The sequence below is a fragment of the Stegostoma tigrinum genome, chromosome 6 (genome assembly GCF_030684315.1).
Source record: "Stegostoma tigrinum isolate sSteTig4 chromosome 6, sSteTig4.hap1, whole genome shotgun sequence".
NCBI classification, from domain to species: domain Eukaryota; kingdom Metazoa; phylum Chordata; class Chondrichthyes; order Orectolobiformes; family Stegostomatidae; genus Stegostoma; species Stegostoma tigrinum.
In genome coordinates, this window is record NC_081359.1 from 80,949,923 (window position 1) to 80,976,234 (window position 26,312).

Consider the following 26,312-nt stretch of genomic DNA (forward strand, 5'->3'; position numbering starts at 1 on the left):
ACTTCTTCAGATTGACCTTAACCACATTTTCCACCTCAATATCAGCACTGTCAATTTGTAAGTCTAGCAGAATGTTTGCATTCATGTTTGCATTTGTAATCTACCCAGTCAGTCTCATGTGCAGGTGCCAGTGTTGGACTGGGGTGGACAAGGTCAGAAAGTCAGATGATAATGGGAACTGCAGATGCTAGAGAATCCAAGATAATAAAGTGTGAAGCTGGATGAACACAGCAGGCCAAGCAGCATCTCAGGAGCACAAAAGCTGACGTTTCGGGCCTAGACCCGTCATCAGAGAGGGGAATGGGGAGAGGGTTCTGGAATAAATAGGGAGAGAGGGGGAGGCGGACCGAAGATGGAGAGAAAAGAAGATAGGTGGAGAGGAGAGTATAGATGGGGAGGTAGGGAGGGGATAGGTCAGTCCAGGGAAGACGGACAGGTCAAGGAGGTGGGATGAGGTTAGTAGGTAGGAAATGGAGGTGCGGCTTGGGATGGGAGGAAGGGATGGGTGAGAGGAAGAACAGGTTAGGGAGGTAGAGACAGGCTGGGCTGGTTTTGGGATGCAGTGGGGGGAGGGGATGAGCTGGGCTGGTTTTGTGATGCAATGGGGGGAGGGAGACGAACTGGAATGTGGACTTCACCAGCTTCAAAATCTCCCCTCCCCCCACTGCATCCCAAAACCAGTCCAGCCTGTCTCTGCCTCCCTAACCTGTTCTTCCTCTCACCCATCCCTTCTTCCCACCCCAAGCCGCACCTCCATCTCCTACCTACTAACCTTATCCCACCTCCTTGACCTGTCCGTCTTCCCTGGACTGACCTATCCCCTCCCTACCTCCCCACCTACACTCTCTCCACCTATCTTCTTTACTCTCCATCTTCGGTCCGCCTCCCCCTCTCTCCCTATTTATTCCAGTTCCCTCCCCCCATCCCCCTCTCTGATGAAGGGTCTAGGCCCAAAACGTCAGCTTTTGTGCTCCTGAGATGCTGCTGGGCCTGCTGTGTTCATCCAGCCTCACACTTTATTATCTCAGAAGTCAGATGATGCCAGGTTATAGTCCAACAGGTTCATTTGAAAACACCAGATTTTGGAGTGTTGCCTCTTCCGTTAGTGAAGCATCAGACTTCACCTGACGAAGGAGCAACTCTCCAAAAGCTTGTAACTTCAAATAAACATGTTGGATCATAAGCTGGTGTTGTCTAACTTCTGACAGTGTGTCTGAGTGAATTGTTTTGGTATTAGATGTGCAGCAGAGGGTCAAAGTTGTACTCTGTTTTGGTTGTTATTGCCTTGTCAGTGGTTTAAGCCAAATAATTTCCAATGTTTTGTGATTGGTTTCCACAGTGAATTACTCACTGAACAAGTAGGAATGGAATCTTCTGCTATTGAATATTATATAGCAGTGTTTCATGTGGTATGGACCTTTGGATCCAAATACAATTGGTTTGCCATCTTGCATGTTGCAAGTTCCTAGCCCTTTCTGAGATTATTGTCCTCCAGGACTGCCTTCTTCCTTTCATCATATTATTACAGAACAAACATTTCTGATGACAATACTTGTTTGACCATGTGTTGATGGTTCTCTTGCCATACATAGCTCCTTAAGAGCTCTCATAATGAAGATGCTTTGTCAGAAAAGTTTGGTATGTTTAGAATTTAAAAGAACCAGACATCGTTGCAGGTTTTCTTTCCCTTGGGGAGTTAGCACAAGACCTGCATCTTTGACTTGCCTGGGTTGGGACACACCCTGCTGTTAGAACATTCCTGGATTGCCTGGAGCTGTTCCGCCGTCACCTGGGGGAACTTAATTCAATGGGAAGAAAATATCAATTTCCAGAGGAAACAGACATATTTGATCTTAAGTTTGCAGAAATCCAAATGGGTCAGTTATTCCTGTTTTGCATTCATTAGTATATCATGAATACTCATTAAAAACCTAATCTGCTGAAATTATATTCTTAAATGTAATATCCTTATCTGAAGACCAGGAAATGATATGTTATAAATTCTGACTAAATATCCTAAACGTGTAACTGGGCAGAATACACCCTTCCCGATGTGCTGAACACCATAAACTATAAGATGTAAGAGCTTAAGGAGGCCGTTCAGCCCATTGAGTAACCCTGTCATTTTATGAGGAGATGGCTGATCTGTAACCGTAAACTCCACTTTCCTGCCTTTTCCTCATAGTCCTTGAATAACTTAATTGTTAAAAATTGTGTCTGCCTCAGCCTTGAATATTCTTAATGATTCAACCATGACAATCCTCTGTGGTAAGGAATTCCACAGATTTACAATCTGAGTGTGAGAAGAAATTCCTCCTTGTCCCTGTCTTAAATGTGTGACCCTTTATTCCAAGATTACACCCTGTTGACCTAGGCTCTCCCACAAAGGGAAGCAACCTTTCCACATATCCAGTCAAGTCTTCTAAGAACCTTGTACGTTTCAATTAGGTCACTTCTTATTCTTCTATTTTCCAATAAGTACAGGCCAAACCTACTCGACCTCTGCTCATAAAACAGTCCCTCCACATCTGGTATCAGTCTGTTGAACCTTTTCTGGACTATCTACAAGTATATCTTTCTTAGATAGGGGGCCCAAAACTGTTCACAGTATTCCATCTGTGTTCTGACTATGCCTTGTATAGTTTCAGCAAAAGCTCCTGACTTTCATATTCCATTCCCTTGGAAATAAAAGCCAACATTCCCTCTGCCTCTCCTATTAATCACTGAATTTGGATGCTAGCTTTTTGTGATTTTTCTGCAATGTGATGTTTATTTGTAATTTTTGTTTATCTGACTATAATGTCTTTCCTTTTAACTATGTGTTATTTCTAACTTTTACAATGATACAACTATTTTTTCATTTCTCTTTTCATATCTAAGATTCGTACTTAGGTACTTGCACTTAAGGTGGCACCATGAGAGGTGACATTGTAAAACTTTTCACTGTACTCACGTACTTGAGTATACTGACAATAAAGGATTAAGTCCTGAGATGCATCCCATTAGGTTCTGGGGGTGTATTTGTCTTTAGCCCCATTAGTTTCCGTAGCACATTTTCTCTACCTCTAGTGATATCCCATTGCGAAGAAGGAACATTTGAAATCTTAGATTTCCTTTCATAAATTATTTTGATAAAGGCTTGCGGTAACATTTTAATTCTTAAATTAATTGTTCAACTTCACTGTCATGTCCCAATTTATTTATACATTCTGTTGGGGTCTGTGTGTGGTTAATTGAAGACTGTACCTGCACTTGAAACTTTCTAAGGAATTATGCATGCAACTGTGCCAAAATAATAAACTCCTCAGAACTGTACGATTGAAGTTTGTGTGGTTTTGAGGACTGAATGTCCACTGTGTGTACATAACACAGTTTTGATCTTGTGATTTCTTTTAATCATGTAAAGCAATATAAATTGAAGCTGAACCTAATGGAAATATCTGTATTTTCAGATTGCACTCTTTATATCTCAAAAATCTAATGGCCCTCAGCTGACTTCAGTGAAGGAATTTTGTACAGAAGAAGTAACTGCATTGAAAGCAACCAACTGTGCAACTACATTTTATACCTATCTTCCATTTTGTGTGAGTCATCTTTTTCAATCTGTTCCCAACATTACAAAGTGATCATGTTGTAAATGATTTAACAGTTCAAAACTTGACAGATTTCAAGGACTCTGTTCAAATATCTTCTTCTCTACAAATACATATAACTAACCTTGATATAATAGAGTGACAAATCTGAGGAGAACTAACTTGTGGGCTTTCACGAAGCTGTCGATGTTCTGCCTTTAAGTTCGTCCTAGAGACTGCTGGATATATCCGTTACTCGACATCAAGAATCGTATGCATTTCTCGCAGTTCTTATATAAAGCTCCCTAGGAATTTTGCAACACTTCCTTGTCCCCGTTTGAAATATTAATTTAAATTCCTTAATTTTTTTTTAGATTTTATTTCAGCTGTTACATACATCTATTGGCCATACTTACAGTCCCATTCTGAATATATTTGCAGGGATTAAGTTCAGAAATATTCCACTTTATCTGTAATACAATAGTTCTTGATGGGTTTTAAATTGGCAGCTACTTCTGTGCCATTCTTTTTTCAGTATTTGGAGTCATAGTCATAGAAGTCCACAGCATGGAAACGGGTCCTCAGCCAACTTGCCCATGCCGCCCAGTTTCCACAATTAATCTAGCCCCATTTGCCTTTCGTTTGGTCCATATCCCTCCATACTTAGTGCATCCATGTACCTGTTTAAACGTTTTTTAAATTGATGAAATTTGCAGAAATAATTCTAAGCAGATTAGTCACTGAGCCCTACATTGGAAGCATTAGTAGCTTTTCACTCCCAGGATGATCCTGTTGGTTAGATCAAATCCAATTAGTTCTCAACAGGTTTACACTATGAGTAATAGGGAGTCAATGGCCCAGTGGTACCATTGCTACATTATAAATCCAGAAACTCAGTTGATGTTCTGGGGACCTAGGCTTGAATCCCACCGTGACAGAATTTGAATTCACCAAAAAATATGTAGAATTAAGAATCAGGTGTAGCTAAAAATGAGGTGTCAACCTGGTGAAGCTATCAAACAGGACTGCTTGTGTGCTAAAGAGCATAAGCATCAAGTGATAGACAGAACTAAACAATCCCACAACAACTGACCAGATTTAAGCTCTGCGGTTATATTTCATGCTGCACTGGACAACTCAGTGGGGAAGCAGGCTCCACAAATGTCCCCGTCCTCAATGATGGAAGAGCCCAGCACATGAGTGCAAAAGATAAGGTTGAAGCATTAGCAACAATTGTCAGCCAAAAGTGCCAAGTCAGTGATCCATCTTGCCCTCCTCAGTAGTCGTTAGCATCACGGATGACATGCATCAGTCAATTTAATTCACTTCATGTGATATCAAGAAACCATTGGAGCACTGGGCACTGTAAAGTCTCTGCTCCTGAAAACATGCCAGCAATAGTACTGAAGTCCCGTGTCACAGAACCTGACCCTCCCACAGCCAAACTGTTTCAGTACGGTTAAAACACTGGCATCTACCCAACAGTGTGAAAAATTGTCCAGATATGTTCTGTATACGAAAAGCACGACAAATGCAACCCAGCTAATTACAGCCCCACCAGTCCACACTTGATCATCAATAAAGTGCTGGAAGGTGTCATTAGGTGCTATCAAGCAGTATTTGCTCAGTGATGCCCAGTTTATGTTCCACCAGGATCTCTCAGCTCCTGACCTCATTCTAGCTTTGGTTCAAACATGGACAAAAGAGCTGAATTCCTACAGTCTTCGAGGGTAACAGCCCATGACACCGAGGCCACATTTGACTGCGTGTAATATCAAGAAGCTCAAACAAAACTGGAATCAATGGATGTTGGAGACAAGACTGTTCACTGGTTAGAGTCATACCTGGCTTATAGGAAGTCAGTCTTGGTTGATGGAGGTCAGTCATCTCAGCACCAGGACATCTCGACAGGAGATAACAGTGTGGAGCTGGATGAACACAGCAGGCCAAGCAGCATCCTAGGAGCACAAAAGCTGTCGTTTCGGGCCTAGACGTTTCATCAGAAAAAAAGCATCTTAGGAACACAAAAGCTGACGTTTCGGGCCTAGACCCTTCGTAGGAAAAATGTGTCCATCCAGCTCCACACTTTGTTATCTCAGATTCTCCAGCATCTGCAGTTCCTATTATTTTTGATACATCTCTACAGGAGTTCCTCAAGGTAGTGTCCTGGGTTCAACCATCTTCAGCTGCTTCATCAATATTCCTTCCACCCTCATAAGCTCAGAAGTGGAATATTCGTTGACGATTGCACAATGTTCAGCACCATTCAGCACCCTTCAGATACAAAAGCAATATATGATGAAATGCAGCAGATCTGGATAATATCCAAACTTGGGCAGACAAGTGGCAAGTAACATTTGCACCACACAAATGCCAGGCAATGACCATTTCCAATAAGAGACAACCTAATCGTTGTCCTTTGTCATTCAATAGTGTTACCAACAGTGAATTCTCCACCATCGACTTCCATTGACCAGAAACTCAGCTGGACTCACCATATGAATACAGTGGCTACAAGAGCAGGCCATGGGCTAGGAATATTGTGATGAGTAACGCACCTTCTGACACCCCATAGGCTGCCCACCATCTGTAAAGCACAAGTCAGGAGAGTGGTGGAATACTTTCCACTTGCCTGAAGAAGCTTGACGCCAACCAGGACAAAGCAGACCGCTTGATTGACACCACATCCACATACATCCACACTCTCTACTCCCAACACTCAAGGGCAGGAGTGTGTGCTACCTACAAGTTGCACTGCAAAAATTCACCAAAGATTTTCAGACAGCATCTTCCAAACACATAATCACTTCCATCTAGAAAGACAAGGGTAGCAGACATTTGTGAACACCACAACGTGCAAGTTTTCTTCCGAGCCACTGACCATCCTGATTTTGAAACTACAGCAAACCTTTTACTAACTAGTACCCGTGGAACCAGCAGTCTGCCGATTGAACAAATATTCTAGATAGTCAAGAGATCCACGTAATCAATGTAAATACGCACACAAAGTAATAGAAATGTAATGCAGGGGGTTTACACATCACTGTCATACTTTATTTACTGCATAAATCACTTAAATAATAATGCAACTTTGGCTTAAATAAAACTTGTCGGCAGAGAGCCTTCTCACCCGCAACTGACTACTCAGACATTGCAGTTAATGAGGAGAAATTGACCCAAATTGAATCAGTTGTTAATATTTCATGGGGCCATTTGATTGAGCAACATATGTTTACATTGAGGTAAACAAATTTTTAAAAACTACGATAATTGAACTGAATAAAACAGTAAAATTTGTGGTATTTGAGATATATAATTTTCTAGAAATGACGCCACTCACCATAACAGATCAGACAATATAAGTTCCAAGCGGAGTGGAATAACATCACTTCATTGGAAGCTCCACTGATGATGTCATCTAGCATGGTGACAAAACATCTGAACGAGAACAAGCCAGCTTGGCAAGCAAGTCAACAACCGCACTCGCAACGCGAGCTACAGATATTTGCCAAAACTTTAAGCATTTTAAATAATACTCGGCTCTTCAATTCTTCCTGCCTAAGTAAATAATGTCACATCTTCCTACATATATTTACTTTCTAAGCTTTATTCCACTCACTTAACCTGCCTATATCCCTGGGTACTCCTTGTGTCATTCTCACTACTTGCTTTCCCAAATACTTTTGTGTAATCCACAAACCCAGTGATAGTACGTTCATTTCTGTCATTCAAGTCATTAATATAAATTATAAGTAGTTGTGACTCAGCACAGATTCCAGTTACAGGTTGAAATCCTGAAAATGCCCCTGTTTTCTCTCCAACTGAGAATAACAACTGGGAAATTATTTTTAATCAACCTGTTTAAAATGTTATAGCACAAATCAGGTCAGTTCAGAGTTGAACCTGGACCTTCTGGCCCAGAATTAAGGACACTACCACTGCACCACAAGAGCCCTTTCATGTGGAATCTATGAATCTACAGTGGGACTGGGTTGGATTCAGGTAATTGGGAATCTTAGAGGCCAAGAACTATAAATATTTGTATTCTATTTCACCTCTCACTCTAGATAGATCTTCAATTTTGAGTTGATAACTGCAGATTCCTGTCCCAGTTGATAGTTTCCAAAAGAGAATTTCAGTTAGCATTTTAGCTACTCCCATGTTGCTAGACTAGTAGGTCACTTTTTGGCATTTGATCATTTTGTTGATTTTATTACCTAGCAGGTTCTTGATGAACTAACATGCGCAGAGAGCTTATCCCAATGTTGTCATTAACATCCCTGCTGGGGATTGTATCCTGAGAAACCGGACCATATTTGAAAATGGGGTGAGGAATTTCAAGTGTATTTTAAGGAGAAAAGTTCACTCCCAGCATAGAGACAGTAACAGTGGCAATGAAATAGGAATTGAGTTTTGTTATTGGTTCATCATGGAAAGTTCACATTCAGTGTGGCACATAATCAATAGAGCAAATCAAATGTCAAATAATGCTGAAAAATTACATAGTGAACACTGATAAGGCACATCCAATATGCCGCAGCTGTTTTGAAAGATCATGTACACACAAACTGAGGGTTTAAAGAAGAGCAGCATGGATGATTGCAGCACATCAGCTTCTAAGTTGTAAAGGGAGACTTTTGGAAGTGATCCTATTTTCATCGAAATAAAAAGGACAATCTTCAAACCACAAGCGTAACTTAGATTTCTTGGAATTGCAAATACAGAAATAAAGAGTACAAATGAGAATAGGGGTTACTTGTAAATTGCATATTGTGTAGGGACATATTTCTAAAAGTAGTAAAATTAGACAGATCATTCTAGGTGCATTCTATGTTGAAAGTTTTGATATCAGCCCAGAATCTCAATACCTATAGTCTTCAACCAGTATCCATTCACATATTTTAGAATATTAAAGTACGTCTAGCAATAATAAATTCACATATGTAAAGTAACAATTTACCAGATGTAACATAAATATCTCAAAATACCATTTAGTTGCTGCAGATCACCTTATTTTTACCCAGTAGAAATTCCAATTTTGATAATGGAGTTTTGAAGTGGCATTTTTGGCTTTTACTCAGATCAAACTGAGGAAAGAAAATTTTCAGAAAGACAACTGAGACACCAATTAGGAGCATTCTGGATTCAGCAAAACTATTTATTTGTTTATAGGACCACCTTATGGTGAAACATCAAGCAGTTTCGAGTTTAATGTAGTGGTATTGCACAGGTTCTCTTAAAGTAGCCAGAAATGATTGATTAAATTAATTTTGTGCATAAATTTAATATCGTAACAGATTTGCTGCTGCACAGTTTGTAATGGCATTACTAATAAAGAATTACTGTAAAGAGTACTGTGTTAAAACTGGATAAGCTTTTCTTATTGGTGTGGTCTAAAGGATACATATCCACTTGTGGACCTTCCCTGTTGTTCATTGTGTAGTTCAGATGGATCATTTATTTCCATATGAGCATGCAGATGGGTTCTCAGTTTAACATCTGCACTAACAAAGTGGTTCATTTAATAGTGCTGCATTCTCTAAATGCTGCATTGAAGTGTTAGCCTAGAGAATGTTCTTAATTCTTGGAAAATTCTGGGAAAGCCACAACTCTCTACAATGGAAGCAAGAGGCCTCACAAAGGCAAACTAATATTTACATTTGATTTAATTTAGATTTTGCAGAATGCTGAAGTGAAAAGTTTGCAGTTGTTTTATTGTTTTACAATTTGTTAAGAATCTTCACAATAACTTTATGTGTCATTTTACAGGGAAAACTAGTAGAGACGGGCAACATCTTTTTTGCTGTAAAAACCTGCAAAAAATTCCATCAGGAAAGAAGTAAGTATCTGCTGATATGCAGTGTATTTGCGAGATAGCATTTTCAAATTCTATGGTACCAAAAACTAGTTCATCTATAGCATGTACTTTTGCTAAGCACTACATCATGTAGCTTTTTGTAGTGGGATTGTACAATAGACTGCTTAGAGATAGTAAGAACTGTCGAAGCTGGAGTCAGAGATAACACGGTGTGGAGCTAGAGGAACACAGCAGGCCAGGCAGCGTCAGAGGAACAGGAAAGCTGATGTTTTGCATCTGGACCCTTCTTCAGAAATTGAGGAGGGGTAGGGAACGCTGAAATAAATAGAGAGAGGAGGGTGGGGCTGGGTAAGGTAGGTGGGGTGGTGATAGTGAGTGCAGATAAGCAATGGTGGAGGTTGGTCAGTGAGATGGGAGGAGCGGATAGGTGGGAGAGAAGGACGACAGTTCAAGGAGGCCGGAATGACAGGTCAGTGCAATGGCGATAGGAGAGTGCAGGTAGGCAATGGTGAGGGTTGGTCATTGAGGTGGGAGGAGGCCCAGGATGGACATATCATCCAGACAGTGGGAGGAGATGAAGAGGTTCGCAACTGGAAGGTGTTGTCGTTTGTCACGAACCAAGCACAGGTGCTCTACAAAGCAGTCTCTGAGCCTCCTCTTGGTCTCACCGATGTGGAGGAAGCCACATCGGGAGCATTCTGGGCCTCCTGTAATGTCATAACGATACCACCTGAAAACTGGAGGAGCAGCACCTCCTATTCCGCCTTTGGAGCCTGCAGCCCAATGGTCAGAATGTGGATTTTACTAGCTTCAAAATCTCCCCACCCCAGACCACATCCCATGACCAGCCCTGCCTCTCATCCCTGCCTCCTTGACCTGTCCGTCTTCTCTCCCACCTATCCACTCCTCCCACCTCACTGACCAACCCCCACCATAGCCTACCTTCATTGACCTATTGCACTCACCTAACTCACCTATTACCAAAGTGTTTTACAGTCAATGAAGTCATTTCAATGTGTAGTCACTGATGTAATGTGGGAAACATAGTAAATGCACACATTGCTTCAAAATGTTCCCCTTTACCTCGAAGGAACTGGAGGCAGGCAACTTTGGCTATGTGACTGAGTGCGGTGTTAGCTGTCAGCATGTTGGCACCTGTAACTGATGCAATGGAGATGGAGAAATTAGGAGAATGGAATGAGTCCTTACAAGAAGTAAAATGTATAGCAGTGTGTTCAAGGTAGCTGTGTGGGAGTCCATGGATCATGCAGATTTGAAGAAAAGTTAGAGATGGACACATCTTGAATAAGTGTCTTCTCCCCCATTGTTGGCCCTAATGTCCTAAGAATCTGAAGTATTCCCACCAGCATTATACCTCAAGTATCATATTGGTCCTCCACATCACCCTGCATCAACTCTCACTAGCATGTGGCAGTTGGAGTAATCCTCATATTATCATCTTTGTGATCCTACCATCAATTTCCTTCCTAAATTCTCAATGTGCGCCTTCTCAATTTTTTTGTGCTGGTAAGTGCTCCAAATTCTGCCTCCCTTTCTGCTGCAAAATATTCTGCATCCTCAGCGTGATGTCCACTACACTGGCATCAGGTAGATAACACACCTCTGAAATCTTAGCATCCCTACAGAGCGGAAACAGGCCATTCGGCCCAACAAGTCCGCACCGACTTTCCGAAGAGCATTCCACTCAGACTCACCACCCTATCCTACAAGTCTGTATTTTTCCTGGCTAACACGGACATTATGGGCAATTTTGCATGGCCAAGCCACCTAACCTGTCCATATTTGGATTGCGGGAGGAAACCAAAGCACCCACAGATAACCCACACAGACACGGAGAATATGCAAACTCCACGGAGATAGTAACCCAGGCCTGGATTGAACCCAGGTCCCTGGTGCAGTGAGGCAGCAGTGCTAACCATTCAGCCACTGTACCACCTTCTGGGACTCTCAATGACATTTTCATAAATGCCTGTCTGCCCCACTAACTGAATCTTCTATCAAACGGCATTTCCGCACTTTTCTGCTCCCCTTCAGACATTGTCTTCCCGTTGACGGCATTTCCGCACTTTTCTGCTCCCCTTCAGACATTGTCTTCCCGTTGATATCTTGGCTTATAGCAGCTCTTAAAAGCATCCTGCTGTTATTGGCAAGCCAGTTTATATGCTTACATTATGTGGATTCATTACAAACCTGTCCCAGTTAGATTTACCTGCTTTTAGTGAGGCAGCTGGAATTCAGCAGCAGTCAGGACTCAGAACAGTTCAATGGAAACAGGGAAGCTTGGGTGAGAAAACGTTGCTTGAAATGGTGCCAGTGAGACTGTGCATGGCCAATGAATCCTGTCCTTTTGCAGGACCATTTACTGATTTTATTAATGCACCAAGAAGCCACCTGGTCCAGTTTCAGACAGCTTCCCTCTGAAATGTGAGAAATTTCCATTTTGGCAACTTTTCTTCGAAAAATCTAAAAACAATATCCATAGCAATAGTAGAGATAACAAGGTGTAGAGCTGGGTGAACACTGCAGGCCAAGCAGCATCATAGGCGCAGGAAGGCTGATGTTTCGGGCCTAGACCCTTCATCAGAGGCTTTCCTGCTCCTATGATGCTGCTTGGCCTGCTGTGTGCATCCAGCTCTACACCTTGTTATCTCGGATTCTCCAACATCATTCTCTCATCATAGCGATAGTGTTCAGTTAAGGTCAAACTGTGACTAGCTTGCATTCGCACCATATATTCCAACCATTAATTGGGCAGCTGACACATCTCTAGGATTATTAAAGCAACAACCCTTTGGAAAAACCCAACAGGTCAACGACTAGGGTAAGTTGGCAACCTGAAATTAAGTTACGTTTCGCTGCTTCACAAGAAAGAATCCCGACCCAGGTGTTCAATGTTGTTCTTTCTCAGGCTCACTCACTCTAACAAAACAGTATGACAAAGAGCTGACAAAACAACAAAGATGGAAGAGATAGAAGACAAAAAGTGATTAATGAAGCAGTTAAGACAGGAAGAAGTAAAGGAGATGGAATAGTGTGAATTGAAGATGTAAAAAATACATAACAGTTCTGGATTTCGATGTATCTAGCTATAATTTTGTATGATTTCACAGCAACCTATTCACATTACTCATGGATCGGGCCCACTGTTTGAAAAGGTTAGATCATTTAGATTGTGTCTTACCAGTTCAATTAGTTTGATCACAGTTTTGTGAAAATTGTTTGATGTTTGTTGTGGAGTAGAGGGAAAACACTATCTTATATATTTTTGTTAACTAGGTACAATTTTAAATCTGCTTTCTGCATTCAATTTTAGTAGACACTCAGACTGTCTCAAAATATCAAAATTGTGATAACCTTTTGAATGCTTTTGTATGAATAATGACTATATAGGATTATCTTATTGATGCACATTTGATACTTGACGTATATGATACTGTGAATATGTTTGATCACCAAGAGAGTCTTGGAAGTTTTGTAGAGTGTACAGTGGCAATTGAACCAGCAAGTAGTTTGTTTCTTAATTGTCATTTGGAATCTTGTCGCAGTATGGAGGCTGAACAATAAAATTAACTGAATTTTACTGCGTTCTGGAATGATAGGTGTAGATCATATTGTTTTTGGGTATATATTCAACTTCTCCTTACAGCATTTCTGAACATTCAATTCTATCATCTTGCAGTACCAATTGTAAAGAAAACTTGGGAGAAACAAGCAGCTCTAATCGAGTACTACAGTGATTATGCAGATAGCTCCATTCCAACCCACTATTTAGGAATACCAAATACTGAAAGAGGTAAGTTCTTGAACAGATAATTATGTTACTAATGAACACCAGACCTTTTGAAGTTGTCATCAGTATTTTAAGTATATGGCAAATATTTTCACCTTATGGCTCTTTTCCATTTGTTAGCAAGCTTTAAAATAACCCTACACGTGGCCCCTATTTTTCTACAATGCTGAACAAGTACTTTTATTTATCAGACTACTTCATTATCTATAACTGCTAGGTTGTGCATATCTCAGTCATAAATGATTCAATGAGCTTTGAACAGAAGCTCTTTTTGATACATTAAATAGAATATATAAGAACATGTTCAATAACTCAAATTTGAAAACAAATTTTATTTTGCCAGAGGCTAACATATTGTGTACAAAATTAAGAATTTAATGTGCTGATCCAAGCTGCACCACCCAAGAACATTGAGTGTTACATTGTAGCACTAAATCCTTTTTTTATATTAAACTACTCTGGAGGTCATGTTATCTTCCATTGAATTTTTCTACAATAAAACTATTTTGCCGGACAGTACCATATAGATATTGTTATAAAGAGATGAAAGGCTGCAATCCCTTCATTAGTCATTAACAAAATGAATGGCAGAGCATGGTTGGAGGGCTGAGTAGCCTACTCCTGCACCTATTTTCTATGTTTCTCTGGATTAGTTTATTGGGGTAGATGTGAACGTAGAATTAAAAACACAAAAATAACAGTTATGATTTTATTGAATGGCAAAACAGGCTGCAGGAGCTGAATGGTCTCTTTCAGCTCCTAATTCCAGATCACATGTTGAACGGGGAAGACAAGTGGCAGATTAAATTTAAAATGTGAATTGATCAATTTTGATGGGAAAAAAGTGAAGAAAGACGACATAAATTTTGTGGTACAATTTTAAAGCGAGATAGAGACAAAGAGACCATATGTACACAAATTTTTGAATGCAGCAGGATAAGTTGAAAAAGCTGTATAGAAGTCCATTGGATTTTTAACTTTATTAATAGAAACTTTGAAGGGAAAATGCAAGGCACTTGTGCTAAACCCTCACAAAATGGCAGTTAGGTCTCATTTGGAGTATTGTCGTTAACTTAGGTCGCAATGCTTTAAGAAAGACTTCAAAAACTTAGAGAGGGTGCTGAGGAGATTTTCAAGAATCGTAATCTGGTGAAAGTGGAGAAGCTGGGGTTCTTCTTCCTACAACACTGCAGACGTAGAGGAAATTTGATGGAGATCAACAAAATCATGCATTGATTAATAGATAATCAATTGATTAATAGATAAGTAGTGAGAAACAGAATACGGTAACAAAAGAGTCAGTACATAGAGAGCACAGATTAAGGTGATCACAGATGAACCAGAAGAGACATAATGACATTTTGCCCTGCACAGCAAGTTTTGTGATCTAGAATGCACACTACAAAGGTGTTTGAAACAGATCCCATAGCAACTTTCGAAAGGAAGTCTGTGAACACTTGAAGGGGGAATGGGGGAAAGATCAGGGAAGTAGCACTAGCTAGATAACACTTACAAAGAGTTTGAAAGACTTTGGCATGTTGGGGTGAATGGCCTCAGTCTGTGACATATTGTTCTCCGAATCTATTTGGATGGAAAGAATCCATTCATACATTTTGTGATGTAACTGTAGTTTAACTGAATAGCGTGGGGAAACAAGTATTTTGGTAATCAACATTTTTGATGCATTTGAACACATGCAGGAAAATACATGCCTTTGAAGTTCAGGATACTTTCCTAATTTTCTCGTTTCTCTTAGTCAACTAGATATCACAGGCTTAAGTATGAAATAGCGTAAAGGAATTTGCATTCAAATAACATCTAATCTTGCCTTCAAAACGTTTCAAAGTGCTTCACACACACTTTTAAACTGCTTCCAGGGTAATATCACTTATTATATAGGTAAGCACACTGATCATTCACAGCAAGATCCGACATCATGATAGCATCTATTCTTTGTTAATGCTGGTTGATGGAGAAACACCAATAAGAACAATGGCTCTTCAAATATTGTTCTGTATCCTCACAAGGTTAGGGCTGTAGAATGGGCTTTCAACAAAATCAATGTGAGGGAAGAGTTCCAGAGAGTGGAGCTGTAGACTTACAAAACAAAGTGGTGACATTGCAAGGCAGCTATCTAGATAATGACTCCCACAAATTGACAGAAAAGCATGGAGCGTACAAGCATTAAAAGGTAGCAAATAGAGTTAAAGGGGGAAAAATAGTGTAGGGGTGACCTTGTACCTGTCCATACTAAGTGATCGTACCTGTTCTACACCGAAGAGGCCCATCTTTGAAAGATACGAAATGGCCAACAGGGGCTAAAACAAAATGCTTCAACATTTAAGTGAAACACAGTGGTAACTTTGAACAAGACTACACCAAGGTTAGCAAAAGAGCCTCACCACCAACCATTTGAAACAATTTTGATAAGAGAACGCATAAGAATAGACAAATGACTAATTCCAGCCTTATTAATGAAAGAATAATTGTGCCAATAAATGAAAAATGCCAGGTGCAGGTCTCAACCCATGAACTAGCCAAGATTACCTCCCTAAACAGCTGCAAAGACAACAGCTAAAGATATTTTGGAGTAATTAGCGTCTCACCTACAGTATTAAGAAATAGGCTTTTATTAAAGATTATTCAGATAATCATAGAAGTAGACTTAACATATAACCAAAGTATAATACAAGCATCAGGGGAAAAGTGTTTAAACCTATATGTGAAAGTTAATTAGCCTTAGGAAATGCCTTATCTTACGCCCTGAGCAAGATAGTTGTTCATAACCCATTAATTTCAAAGTGCTTGCAATAGCAGTATCTATACAACTTTACATTTTATAAATTAACTTTATGGTAGAAATTAACCTTATCGCAATTAGCTAAAACTCTTTTGTATTTTTTCATATATAATTGGGACAGTGGGAAATACAAGAGGAATGGCTGAATTTGAATAAAGAAAACACATGTTGTACAATGAATCATAGAATTCACGCAGACCTTAGAGATAAGAAGCCTGAGACAGATCCAAAGAGGTGTAGCCAATAACTTTGGAATGCTAATGAATAGGATGCATAGAAAGATCCCAAGGCCTAGCGATGACAATATCTGGTACGTGCCATAAGACCATGGGAACCTGTGGCTGTCCATAGGAATGCCCATCATTGATTATGTTCCCATGGGATTGAGTGTATGAATTAAGAAGAAAGGACAGTGACAACACTGTATTTGATAATTGTGGCAGAAAATTATAAAATGCTGCATTTTCACTGTAAAGATCAAAGCGTGTCATCGATCCCCTTCCAATCTGAGCCAAAGATTAAAGGAAAAATTGCTTTCTCACGTTGAGGCCAGATTCAAGGAAGGTCCTTTGGCCCTCTCCGTCCATCAACCGGTTTCTGCTTGAATACTTGCCTGAAACCTGCCTGCCTCCTGAGTTTATGTGCCCGGTTGGGTGGTGCTTCCTACAAATGGTAAGAAGGCAAAATTCGTAGCGTTTTACTTAAATGTGCATTTTATTCAGAACAAAATACATGAATTAACAGCCACAAATAGAAGCTAAAGAGTGTGACCTTACAGTCATTTCAGAGACATGGTTACAAGGCAATCAAAAGTGGTAACTATGTAATCAGCGGTATGTGATTTTTCAGAAGGACAGACAGGAAGGAAAGAATGTGGGGGTAGTTTTGTTAGTATGAGCTGGAATAAATAAAATAACAGTAAGGATCTTGGATCAGATAACGTTAAACCCATTTGGTGAAGTTAAGAAATAACACTGGGTGAGAAAACACTGGTGAATGTCGTCTACAGGCTCCCTAACAGTAGATTTACAATAGGCGAATAATTCAGGGGATAGTGAGGGCATGTAGGTAAGGCAGTGCATTAATCTTCGGTGACTTTAAATTCATGTAGATTTGAACAATCAAATTGGAAGAGGAGGAATTCAAAGATTGGAACAGTTACCTAGAACAGTATCCAACTGTGTATCCAACCAGAGATCAGTTTTTGATTTGGTAATTCATAATAAGGCTGGTTTAATGAATGATCTCAGTAGATAATCCCTTTAGGAAACATGACCATAAACCGACAGAATTAGTCATTTGAGAGTGAGAAATTTGGGTCAGAAGCAAATGTGCCCAACCTAAATGAAGATAATCACACAGGTTAGGGAAGACTTCGCTGGAATGGCCTGGGAAAGGCATTTAGCAAAAAATATGAGATAACAAGGTGTAGAACTGGATGAACATAGCAGGCCAAGCAGCATCAGAGGAGTAAGAAAGCTGACATTTTGGGTCGAGGCCCTTCTTCAGAAAATGAAGCAAAAAATATGGTTGAAGCGCAGTGGCAGATATGTTAAGAAAATAGTTTGACTTGTAGCATATGTATCCTAGTGAGGAAAAAGGATTCTAGGAAGAGGATAAACCAACCATAGTTGACCAAGGAAGTTGAAGATTATATGTTTTTCTTTCAATGTGATACTATGTAGCTAAGATTAGTGGTAAACCAGAGGATTGGGAAAGTTTTAAAAGCTAATAGAGGATGACCAAAAATACAGAGAAGAGGGAGAGAATAAACGATAAGGATATACCAGCAAGTAATATGAATATCGACAGTAAGAGTTTCTTTAAATATATGAAAAAGAAGACAAGAGCTAAAATGAACATATGCTTCTGGCAATAATGGCAACCTAAGAAGTCACAGATTCATAGAGAATCAGTGAATTATGGAATTGTTGTGATATGGAAGGAGAACATTCTTGCCTGCACCAGCTCTGTTACCTAGTACCAATTTCTTGCCTTAACCCTGTATCTGTGCACACCATTTCTACTCAAATAATCATCCAATGAATTCTTGAATACCTCAATTGAACTTGCCACCACCACATTTTCAGGCAAAGCATTCCATCCCTAACTACTAGCGTTATCAAAAAGATTTTTCTTATACTGTCCTTTCTTTGTTTGCACATCAGTTTACAACTATGCCCTCTCATTTTCTCTTCCCAGTGCAGACAGCTTCTCCCTATCTATTCCATCCAGCCCACTCACGATTTTTGAGGCCTGTATCAAACTTTTCAGCATTCTTCTCTCCGAAGAGAACAGTCCCAACTTCTTCAATCTGTCTTCATAACTAAAATTTCTAATTCTTGTAAATGTTCTTGTAAATTGCTTCTGCACTCTCTCCAGTGCATTCACATCTTTCCTTAATGTGGCTCCCACAAATTACACAGTACTTCGGCTGAAGTCTAACAGCATCTTGTTAGACTACCTGCGTCTTGTGCTCAACGCCCCTATTATTCAGCTGAGAACACAGTATGCCTTAATAACTGTTCCCCACCTGACCGGCCACCTACAATACTCTGTGCACCCTCTTTATAATTATAATTCCTTTTTTAGATTGTCTGTCGATATTCTTGCAACCAAAGTGCATCACTTCACCTGCTATATATCTGCCCACTTCTCTTTTTGGAGTTCTACACCAACCTCCTCACAGTTTACAATTCTTTCAAGTTTAATGTCATTTACTAACTTTGAAATTATCCCCTCCATACTAAAGCCCAGATCATTAATATAAATCAGGAAAACCAAAGGTCTGGTACCAACCTCTGGAGTACTACAAACCTCCCTGTAGCCCAAAAAAACATCCATTTGACCACTACTGTCTGAGATGGCAGAGAAGTTGTATAAATGCATTTAGAAGTAGAACGTGTAATCAAGTAGAGTCAGCACCAAGAGAGAATTGGCTACAAATAGAACACAGCTGGGATAAAGAGAACATTTTCAGGTGGCAGCCTGTAACTAGTACACTGCCACGGATCAATTGAGTCCATTTTATTTACAATATATTGTTAAAGACTTGGATGAGAAAAGTAAATGTCCTATTGCCAAGTTTGCCAGATGACACAAAATAGGTTGAGATAACACCAAAATTGGGGGTGTAGTAGACAGTGAAGAAGGTCACCTCAGAAAACAACGGTCTTGATCAGATGGGCCAGTGGGCTGAAAAGTGGTAGATAGAGTTTAATTTAGGTAAATGTGAGTTACTGCATTTTGGAAAGGCAAATGAGCAAAGAGACCTTGGAGTTCACGCTCATTGTTCCTTGAAATTGGAGTCACAGGTAGATGGGATAGTGAAGAAGGTGTTTGGTATGCTTGCTTTTATTGGTCAGTTCATTGAGGACAGGAGTTGGGTGGTCATGTTGTGGCCATGCAGGACAATGGTTGGACCACTATTGGAATACTGCGTACAACTCTGGTCTCCCTGCTGTAGGAAAGATGTTGTGAAACTTGAAAGAATTCAGAAAAGATTTACAAGGATGTTGCCAGGATTGGAGCTATAGGGATAGGCTGAATAGACTAGTGCTAGTTTCCCTGGAGCATTGGAGGCTGAGCATATACCTTATAGAAGTTTCTAAAATCATGAGGGGCATGGATAGAATAAGTACGAGTTTGATGTGGAGGGGACAATTTCAAAGTTAGTAAATGACATTAAACTTGGAAGAATTGTAAACTGTGAGGAGGTTGGTGTGGAACACTGAAAGGAGATTGACGTAGGAGAAATGGGCGGATATGTAGCAGATGAAGTGATGCACTTTGTCTTTCAATATTCTTGCTATCATTCTAAAATAGGGATTACAATTCTAAAGAGGGAGCACAGAGTGTTGAAGGTGGCAGGTCAGGTGGGGGACAGTTATTAAAGCATACAGTGTTCTCAGCTTTGGGGTGGGGGTAGCCCAAAACTAGAGGGTATAGGCTTAAGGTGAGAGGGGAATCATTTTAAAGGAATCTAAGAGGCAACTTTGTCATGGAGGGGGTAGTGCATTAATGGAATGAACTGCCAGAGGGAGTGGTGCAGTCTGGTACAATAACAACATTTAAACCGCATCTGGATAGGTATATAAATAAGAAGGGTTTAGAGGCATGTGGGCCAATGCTGGCAAATGAAACTAGATTTATTTACGATATCTGGTTGGCATGGATGAGGTGGACCGAAGGGTCTGTTTCCATGCTGTACGTCAGTATGACTGTTAAATAATTAGTGTGACAAGGAGACCTTATTCAAACACAGAAAGATCTTGTGAGTCTCGACAGGATAGATACAGGGAGATTATTTCCCCTTTTCGGAGTGTCTGGGACTAATCTCAGAGTGTGGAGAATTTTTTTTCTCTAAGGGTGGAGTTATTCACTGCAGAGGACTGTCAAAACTGAATCATTGAATGTTTTCAAGGCTGAGATATGTTTAGTATTTCATCACTAAGGGAATTAAGGGCCATTGAGGATTGGGAAATAAACAGGATTTTCAAATCAGCCATGATGTCCTTGAATGCCACACCATACCTGATTTCCAAATAGCCTACTACTCCTATGTCTTATACTCCTAATATCCCATCCAAAAATGGTACTTCTGAAAACATCCCTCAATACTGTGCTGCAGTATTAAGCTTTATTATGTATTGGAATAAGACATGAATCTGTCACCACCTTGTTTAGAGGTGAGTGTGTTTCCAGCTGAGCCAAGCTTTCAAATATTTGTGGGATGTGGAATGCTTGATGTGTTATCTTGAGCTCCACTGTCATATTCTTCTGCTGTTATGGTGGTTTATGTCTGCTTCTGTTCTTATCTACATTGCACTTGTTATCCAATGGCCAACTTTAATTTCCCTCCCTACGTTTTATGGTTTATTCAAGTGATGGCCAGCCATGGATCAGAGGATAGTGATGTATTTGCTGCAACTTGTTAGGAAGTTCATAGAGAAGGATTAGAGTTTTTGTCATATGATTAGATACTGGAGAGAATGTTTGTTTGATGATGGTGGTAGAGATCATATTGGATGAGGTGAAATTTATTAGTCAACCGTTGAAACTAACATTTGCTCCTGTTACGATGTTGACCTCAGCTGGTTACCTTTCTCTTAAGCACGGTTTAAGATCCACATGATTAATTGTACCCAAGTGTTCATTGACAATTGTGTGTATAGATGCTGTCAGATTTTCAGATAGAGACAGACCTCTTTCCAGTTTCATAATGTTTCTGTCCTGTCTCTTTGGGAGAAAGCTTACAAAGCAAAGGTTATGGATGCTAAAAAATATGTTCACTGCTGGTTTCTGTGAGCAAATAGCATTGATTATTATGCCTCATGGTTTACATTGTACAGTAAATGAGCTAAATACTAGGGCCTTATTGCAGGTGATGTATCAGTATCCAATTTACAGATGTGTGGTTGTATAGTGCCTTGGGCAATTTGCCAAGGAGAAAGAACACTCTTTAATGAAGGTAAATAATGATTTTCATTGATCCGTTTCAGAACTGAAATGGTACACCTTGTTCTAAACAGTGCAACTTAAAGGCCCAGAATTTGCTGAAATTTATGCAGATTTTGCCATTGGCAACTTATGGTATAATTTGTGGTGGAACTCACTTTCCTAAGTCAGAATGTACAAATGCAACACCAAGCAAGGAGAACTTCAGCCCATGCCATCTTTAGCTCCTTCCTCATTGTATTGAGGTTATGAAAGTTAGTTCAATTAAATTAAATGAGCAATTATGCATATTATGTTTTTAGAAATTTATAAGGTAGCTTTACTAAGTTCTGACCGTTATTATTCACTCATGGGATGTGAGTGGGTGGCCCTGGTTAAGCCAGCATTTACTGCCCATCCCTAATTGCTCTTGAGAAAAGGGTGGCGAGCTGCCTTCTTGAACTGATGCAGTCCATTTGCTGTAGGTAGATGTACAATGTCATTAGGGAGGGAGTTTCATGATTTTGACCCAGTGATATTGAAAGAAGAACAATATATTTCCAAATCAGGATGGTGAGTCAAGCTTGGGGTTAAACTTACAGGGGGTGATCTTCCCATGCATCCCAATGTCCGTCTCAATGGAAATAGTTGTGGGGTTGGAAGGTGCTGTCGAAGGAGCATTGGTGAATTTCTACAGTGCATCTTGTGGATCATACACACTGCTACTATTGAACGTTGATGATGGACAAAGTAGATTTTTGTGAATGTGGTGCCAGTAAAGCGGGCTGCTTTGTCCTGAATGGTGACAAGCTTCTTAAGTGTATTTGGAGCTGCACCCATCTGGGCAAGTGAGGAGTATTCCATCGCTGTCCTAACTTGTGCCTTGTCGATGGTGAAGAGGCTTTGAGAAATCAGGAGGTGAGTCACTTGCCAAAGAATTACTACTATTTTGTCCAAGTGCCGATTGTATTGTGTTTTTGCGTGATTTCTCATTGCAAGGCCTGGCAAATTTTGTCAATACGTATTTATCAAATCCATCTCATTAAGCATCTACCCCACCCACTGATATCCCTTTTGTCAGATTCTAGCTTTCTCGCACCTTTTGCTGTTTCTGCAACAATGCGTCAATGCCACAAGATCCTGGAATTGGCAGGCATTCCTGGTGGCAGCACCATCTTTGAAAGCCCAACATGCATCCAGTCAAGTGCAGATAGTCTGGTTCCTGATATTTGCCCCTGACATGGCAGACTGTGGAGGTTTGGCACCCAGCTTTGTGGGCATGACCTTGGAGGTCCTGCTGGGTGGAGTGGCACAGAAGCATTCTCGTTCACCCTAAGACCAGCAGAGGAAACCATGTTACAGACCATGCCAGCCTTATCTGAGCTTGTCATTTAGCTCAGTGTGGTTTCGGGAGCCCGAATTAATGTAAAAAGAAAATCACTAGCCTCCTCCAGTCCACCACGTATTTGCTGCCATCTCATTGATGCCTTCCATTCACTCTATCTCTGCAACTGTACTCACCTTCAATCAAAGCTCATTCACTGCCACTCTGTATTGCCTGCAACATTTTCCTCATACCACTAAATCTTCACACCTTCTACGTTACCTGCTCACTCACTTGCGACACATCTGCTTTGCAACAAAACCAAAAGCGATGCCAGAGATAGTAGAAACTGCAGATTCTGGAGCCAGAGATAACACAGTGTAGAGCTGGAGGAACACAGCAGGCCAGGCAGCATCAGAGGAGCATGAATGTTGACATTTTGGGTTTCAGATTTTTGAAGAAGAGTCCCAACCAGAAATGTCAACTTTCATGCTCCTCTGATGCTGCCTGGCCTGCTGTGTTCCTCCAGATCCACACTGTTATCTCAAAAGCTATGCCACCAACTTTCATCTGCTTTAATACCTGCCTTTCTCTCTGTCATGCCAGGAGGAAAACAGCCCACAATAGGGCAGAAAGAGTAAAAGCGAGCAGTGGGCTGTGTGACATTTGGCTCCTCACCCATTACGTGGAGAGCATCCTGACTCTGACGGCCATGTGTAGCTGACTGACTATATCCAAGCCACTAGACTAGTATCGGCTGACATACTGTGCCAGGACCCCCTAAACGAAGGTTGTCTCCCCTCAATTGACTGAGGATTGCTGACAAACTGGCTTTATGTCTGCAGTAAATGGCAAGGCAATACAACAGGATTGCGAGCCTCATATTTCTGGCTGAGGAAAGTGCCAAAGGACATGACAATGCAAGACAAGGCTACAGTGAGCATCCAGGTAGCTTAGATTAAGTGCGTACTAAGGCTTAAAGTGAAAAGATCAGACATGTGGTCTGGTCCAGTCCATGAGATGGTGCATGTCCCTAAGTGCTCAGTGTCCTTGCTGCGACATTCCAGTGATGGTGGCTGCTGCTGCTGGTACAACCTGAGGTGCAGCTTTGAAGTGTAGAAACATCCCTGTGAGTGTATTGAAGATGTGCCATGAGGGTAGCAGATGTCGAATGCCCATGTCAATGGACGTAGGTTATGTGAGACGCTTACCCATGGAGAATGCCCTGAGATTCTGGTACCCAGTGTCCAGCATGGAGTTTTCCAAGATAATAAAATGTGAGGCTGGATGAACACAGCAGGCCAAGCAGCATCGCAGGAGCACAAAAGCTGACGTTTCGGGCCTAGACCCTTCGTCAGAGAGGGGGATGGGGAGAGGGAACTGGAATAAATAGGGAGAGAGGGGGAGGCGGACCGAAGATGGAGAGTAAAGAAGATAGGTGGAGAGAGTATAGGTGGGGAGGTAGGGAGGGGATAGGTCAGTCCAGGGAAGACGGACAGGTCAAGGAGGTGGGATGAGGTTAGTAGGTAGATGGGGGTGCGGCTTGGGGTGGGAGGAAGGGATGGGTGAGAGGAAGAACCGGTTAGGGAGGCAGAGACAGGTTGGACTGGTTTTGGGATGCAGTGGGTGGGTGGGAAGAGCTGGGCTGGTTGTGTGGTGCAGTGGGGAGAGGGGATGAACTGGACTGGTGTAGGGATGCAGTAGGGGAAGGGGAGGTTTTGAAACTGGTGAAGTCCACATTGATACCATATGGCTGCAGGGTTCCCAAGCGGAATATGAGTTGCTGTTCCTGCAACCTTCGGGTGGCATCATTGTGGCAGTGCAGGAGGCCCATGATGGACATGTCATCTAGAGAATGGGAGGGGGAGTGGAAATGGTTTGCGACTGGGAGGTGCAGTTGTTTGTTGCGAACTGAGCGGAGATGTTCTGCAAAGCGGTCTCCAAGCCTCCGCTTGGTTTCCCCAATGTAGAGGAAGTCGCACCGGTTACAATGGATGCAGTATACCACAATGGCAGATGTGCAGGTGAACCTCTGCTTAATGTGGAATGTCATCTTGGGGCCTGCGATAGGGGTGAGGGAGGAGGTGTGGGGGCAAGTGTAGCATTTCCTGCGGTTGCAGGGGAAGGTGCCGGGTGTGGTGGGGTTGGAGGGCAGTGTGGAGCGAACAAGGGAGTCACGGATAGAGTGGTCTCTCCGGAAAGCAGACAGGGGTGGGGATGGAAAAATGTCTTGGTTGGTGGGGTCGGATTGTAAATGGCGAAAGTGTCGGAGGATGATGCGTTGTATCCGGAGGTTGGTAGGGTGGTGTGTGAGAACGAGGGGGATCCTCTTAGGGCGGTTGTGGCGGGGGCGGGGTGTGAGGGATGTGTTGCGGGAAGGACTAGGTGGCCAGCTGAAGTTGCCAGGTACCTGCTCTGAATTCTATTTTAAGAATTCTCAATGCCTTGGTTGTTTGGCACATTTAGCATGATAGGAAGCTGTTTGTTAACCAGATGATAAAACAAAGAACTGCAGATGCTAGAGATTGAAATAAAAACAGAAATTGCTGGCTAAACTTGGCAGGCCTGGCAGCATCTATTGCGAGAAAGCAGAGTTAATATTGCAAGTCCAATGACTTCTCATAAGAACTTGAAGTCCTGAATTGCATTGAGTTCCAGAAGAAAATTAATGAGGTGACTTGTAATGTCAATAAGGCATTTAGTTGGTTATAATCCCCTTAATTGTCGAGTCACCAGCACCTGGCGAGAAATTTGCCTTGCTGCTCGGCAGATTCAAGGAGAAACTGCTGATGCCCCCTTGTTCGTGGCACCATGCTGCCATCCCTAACCACAACGATCTGCCAGGAATGTTGCCCTGGTTTCCAGTGGATTCCATTAATTAACATTTAAGGACCTTAATTGCTGGCAGTGTGCAGGCCTCCAGTGGACTTTCTTCCTTAGCACTTAATCACTGAGATGGCAAGAACGGTGCAAGTATCTCTGCAAAAATCAACTTACCAATTATTTCCTCTTCCCACCTCCAGGATGTAGAAAATTGGGCCTGTGCATCTCCTTAACCAATCAGATTGAAGGATCCTTACTGCAGCATGCAAGGTGATAAATGGTTGTAACATTGGTAGTATCCCGGCCTTTGGGCCAGGAGATCTGGCTTCAAGTCCCACCTGCTTCGAAGTTGTGTAGTGACATTTTCGAACATCTTGATTAAAATTATTTATAAGTTGACTGATATCTGAAAAAGACAAGTGGATGCTGCCTGCTTCTTGTCATGATTTTGGCAAGCAGCCAGCACTTCTCACATTATACAATAAGTTGACACAGCAGCAGGGAACACATAGTATACTAGTTAACTATTGCTGCAGGCTAACTTTATGTAGAGGTGGGTTCTCCAAAGTGTGGGACACTAAGCACAAGTATACTAATCCAAGTTGAAGCAGGACAAGAAGAAATGCCAGCTCACTGGAGGAGGACTGTCTGCTTGGGACTCGGACAAGAAAATTGATGCAACAGGTTGATTAGTGTGCACGCCGAAATTATTGTCAAACTGGGCAGCC

The 26,312-nt window shown here is 41.3% G+C and overlaps 1 protein-coding gene across 3 annotated transcripts in view; it reads left to right on the forward strand.

Annotated features, from left to right (window-relative positions):
• Positions 1-26,312, forward strand: part of b3glcta (beta 3-glucosyltransferase a) — a 161,433-nt gene that overhangs the window by 93,815 nt on the left and 41,306 nt on the right. For all 3 annotated transcript variants that reach the window (XM_048532312.2, XM_048532310.2, XM_048532311.2), the window contains exons 9-11: positions 3,453-3,584; positions 9,342-9,411; positions 13,091-13,204. In XM_048532312.2, coding sequence (XP_048388269.1) covers positions 3,453-3,584; positions 9,342-9,411; positions 13,091-13,204 — 316 coding nt within the window. The remainder of the gene's footprint in view (positions 1-3,452; positions 3,585-9,341; positions 9,412-13,090; positions 13,205-26,312) is intronic.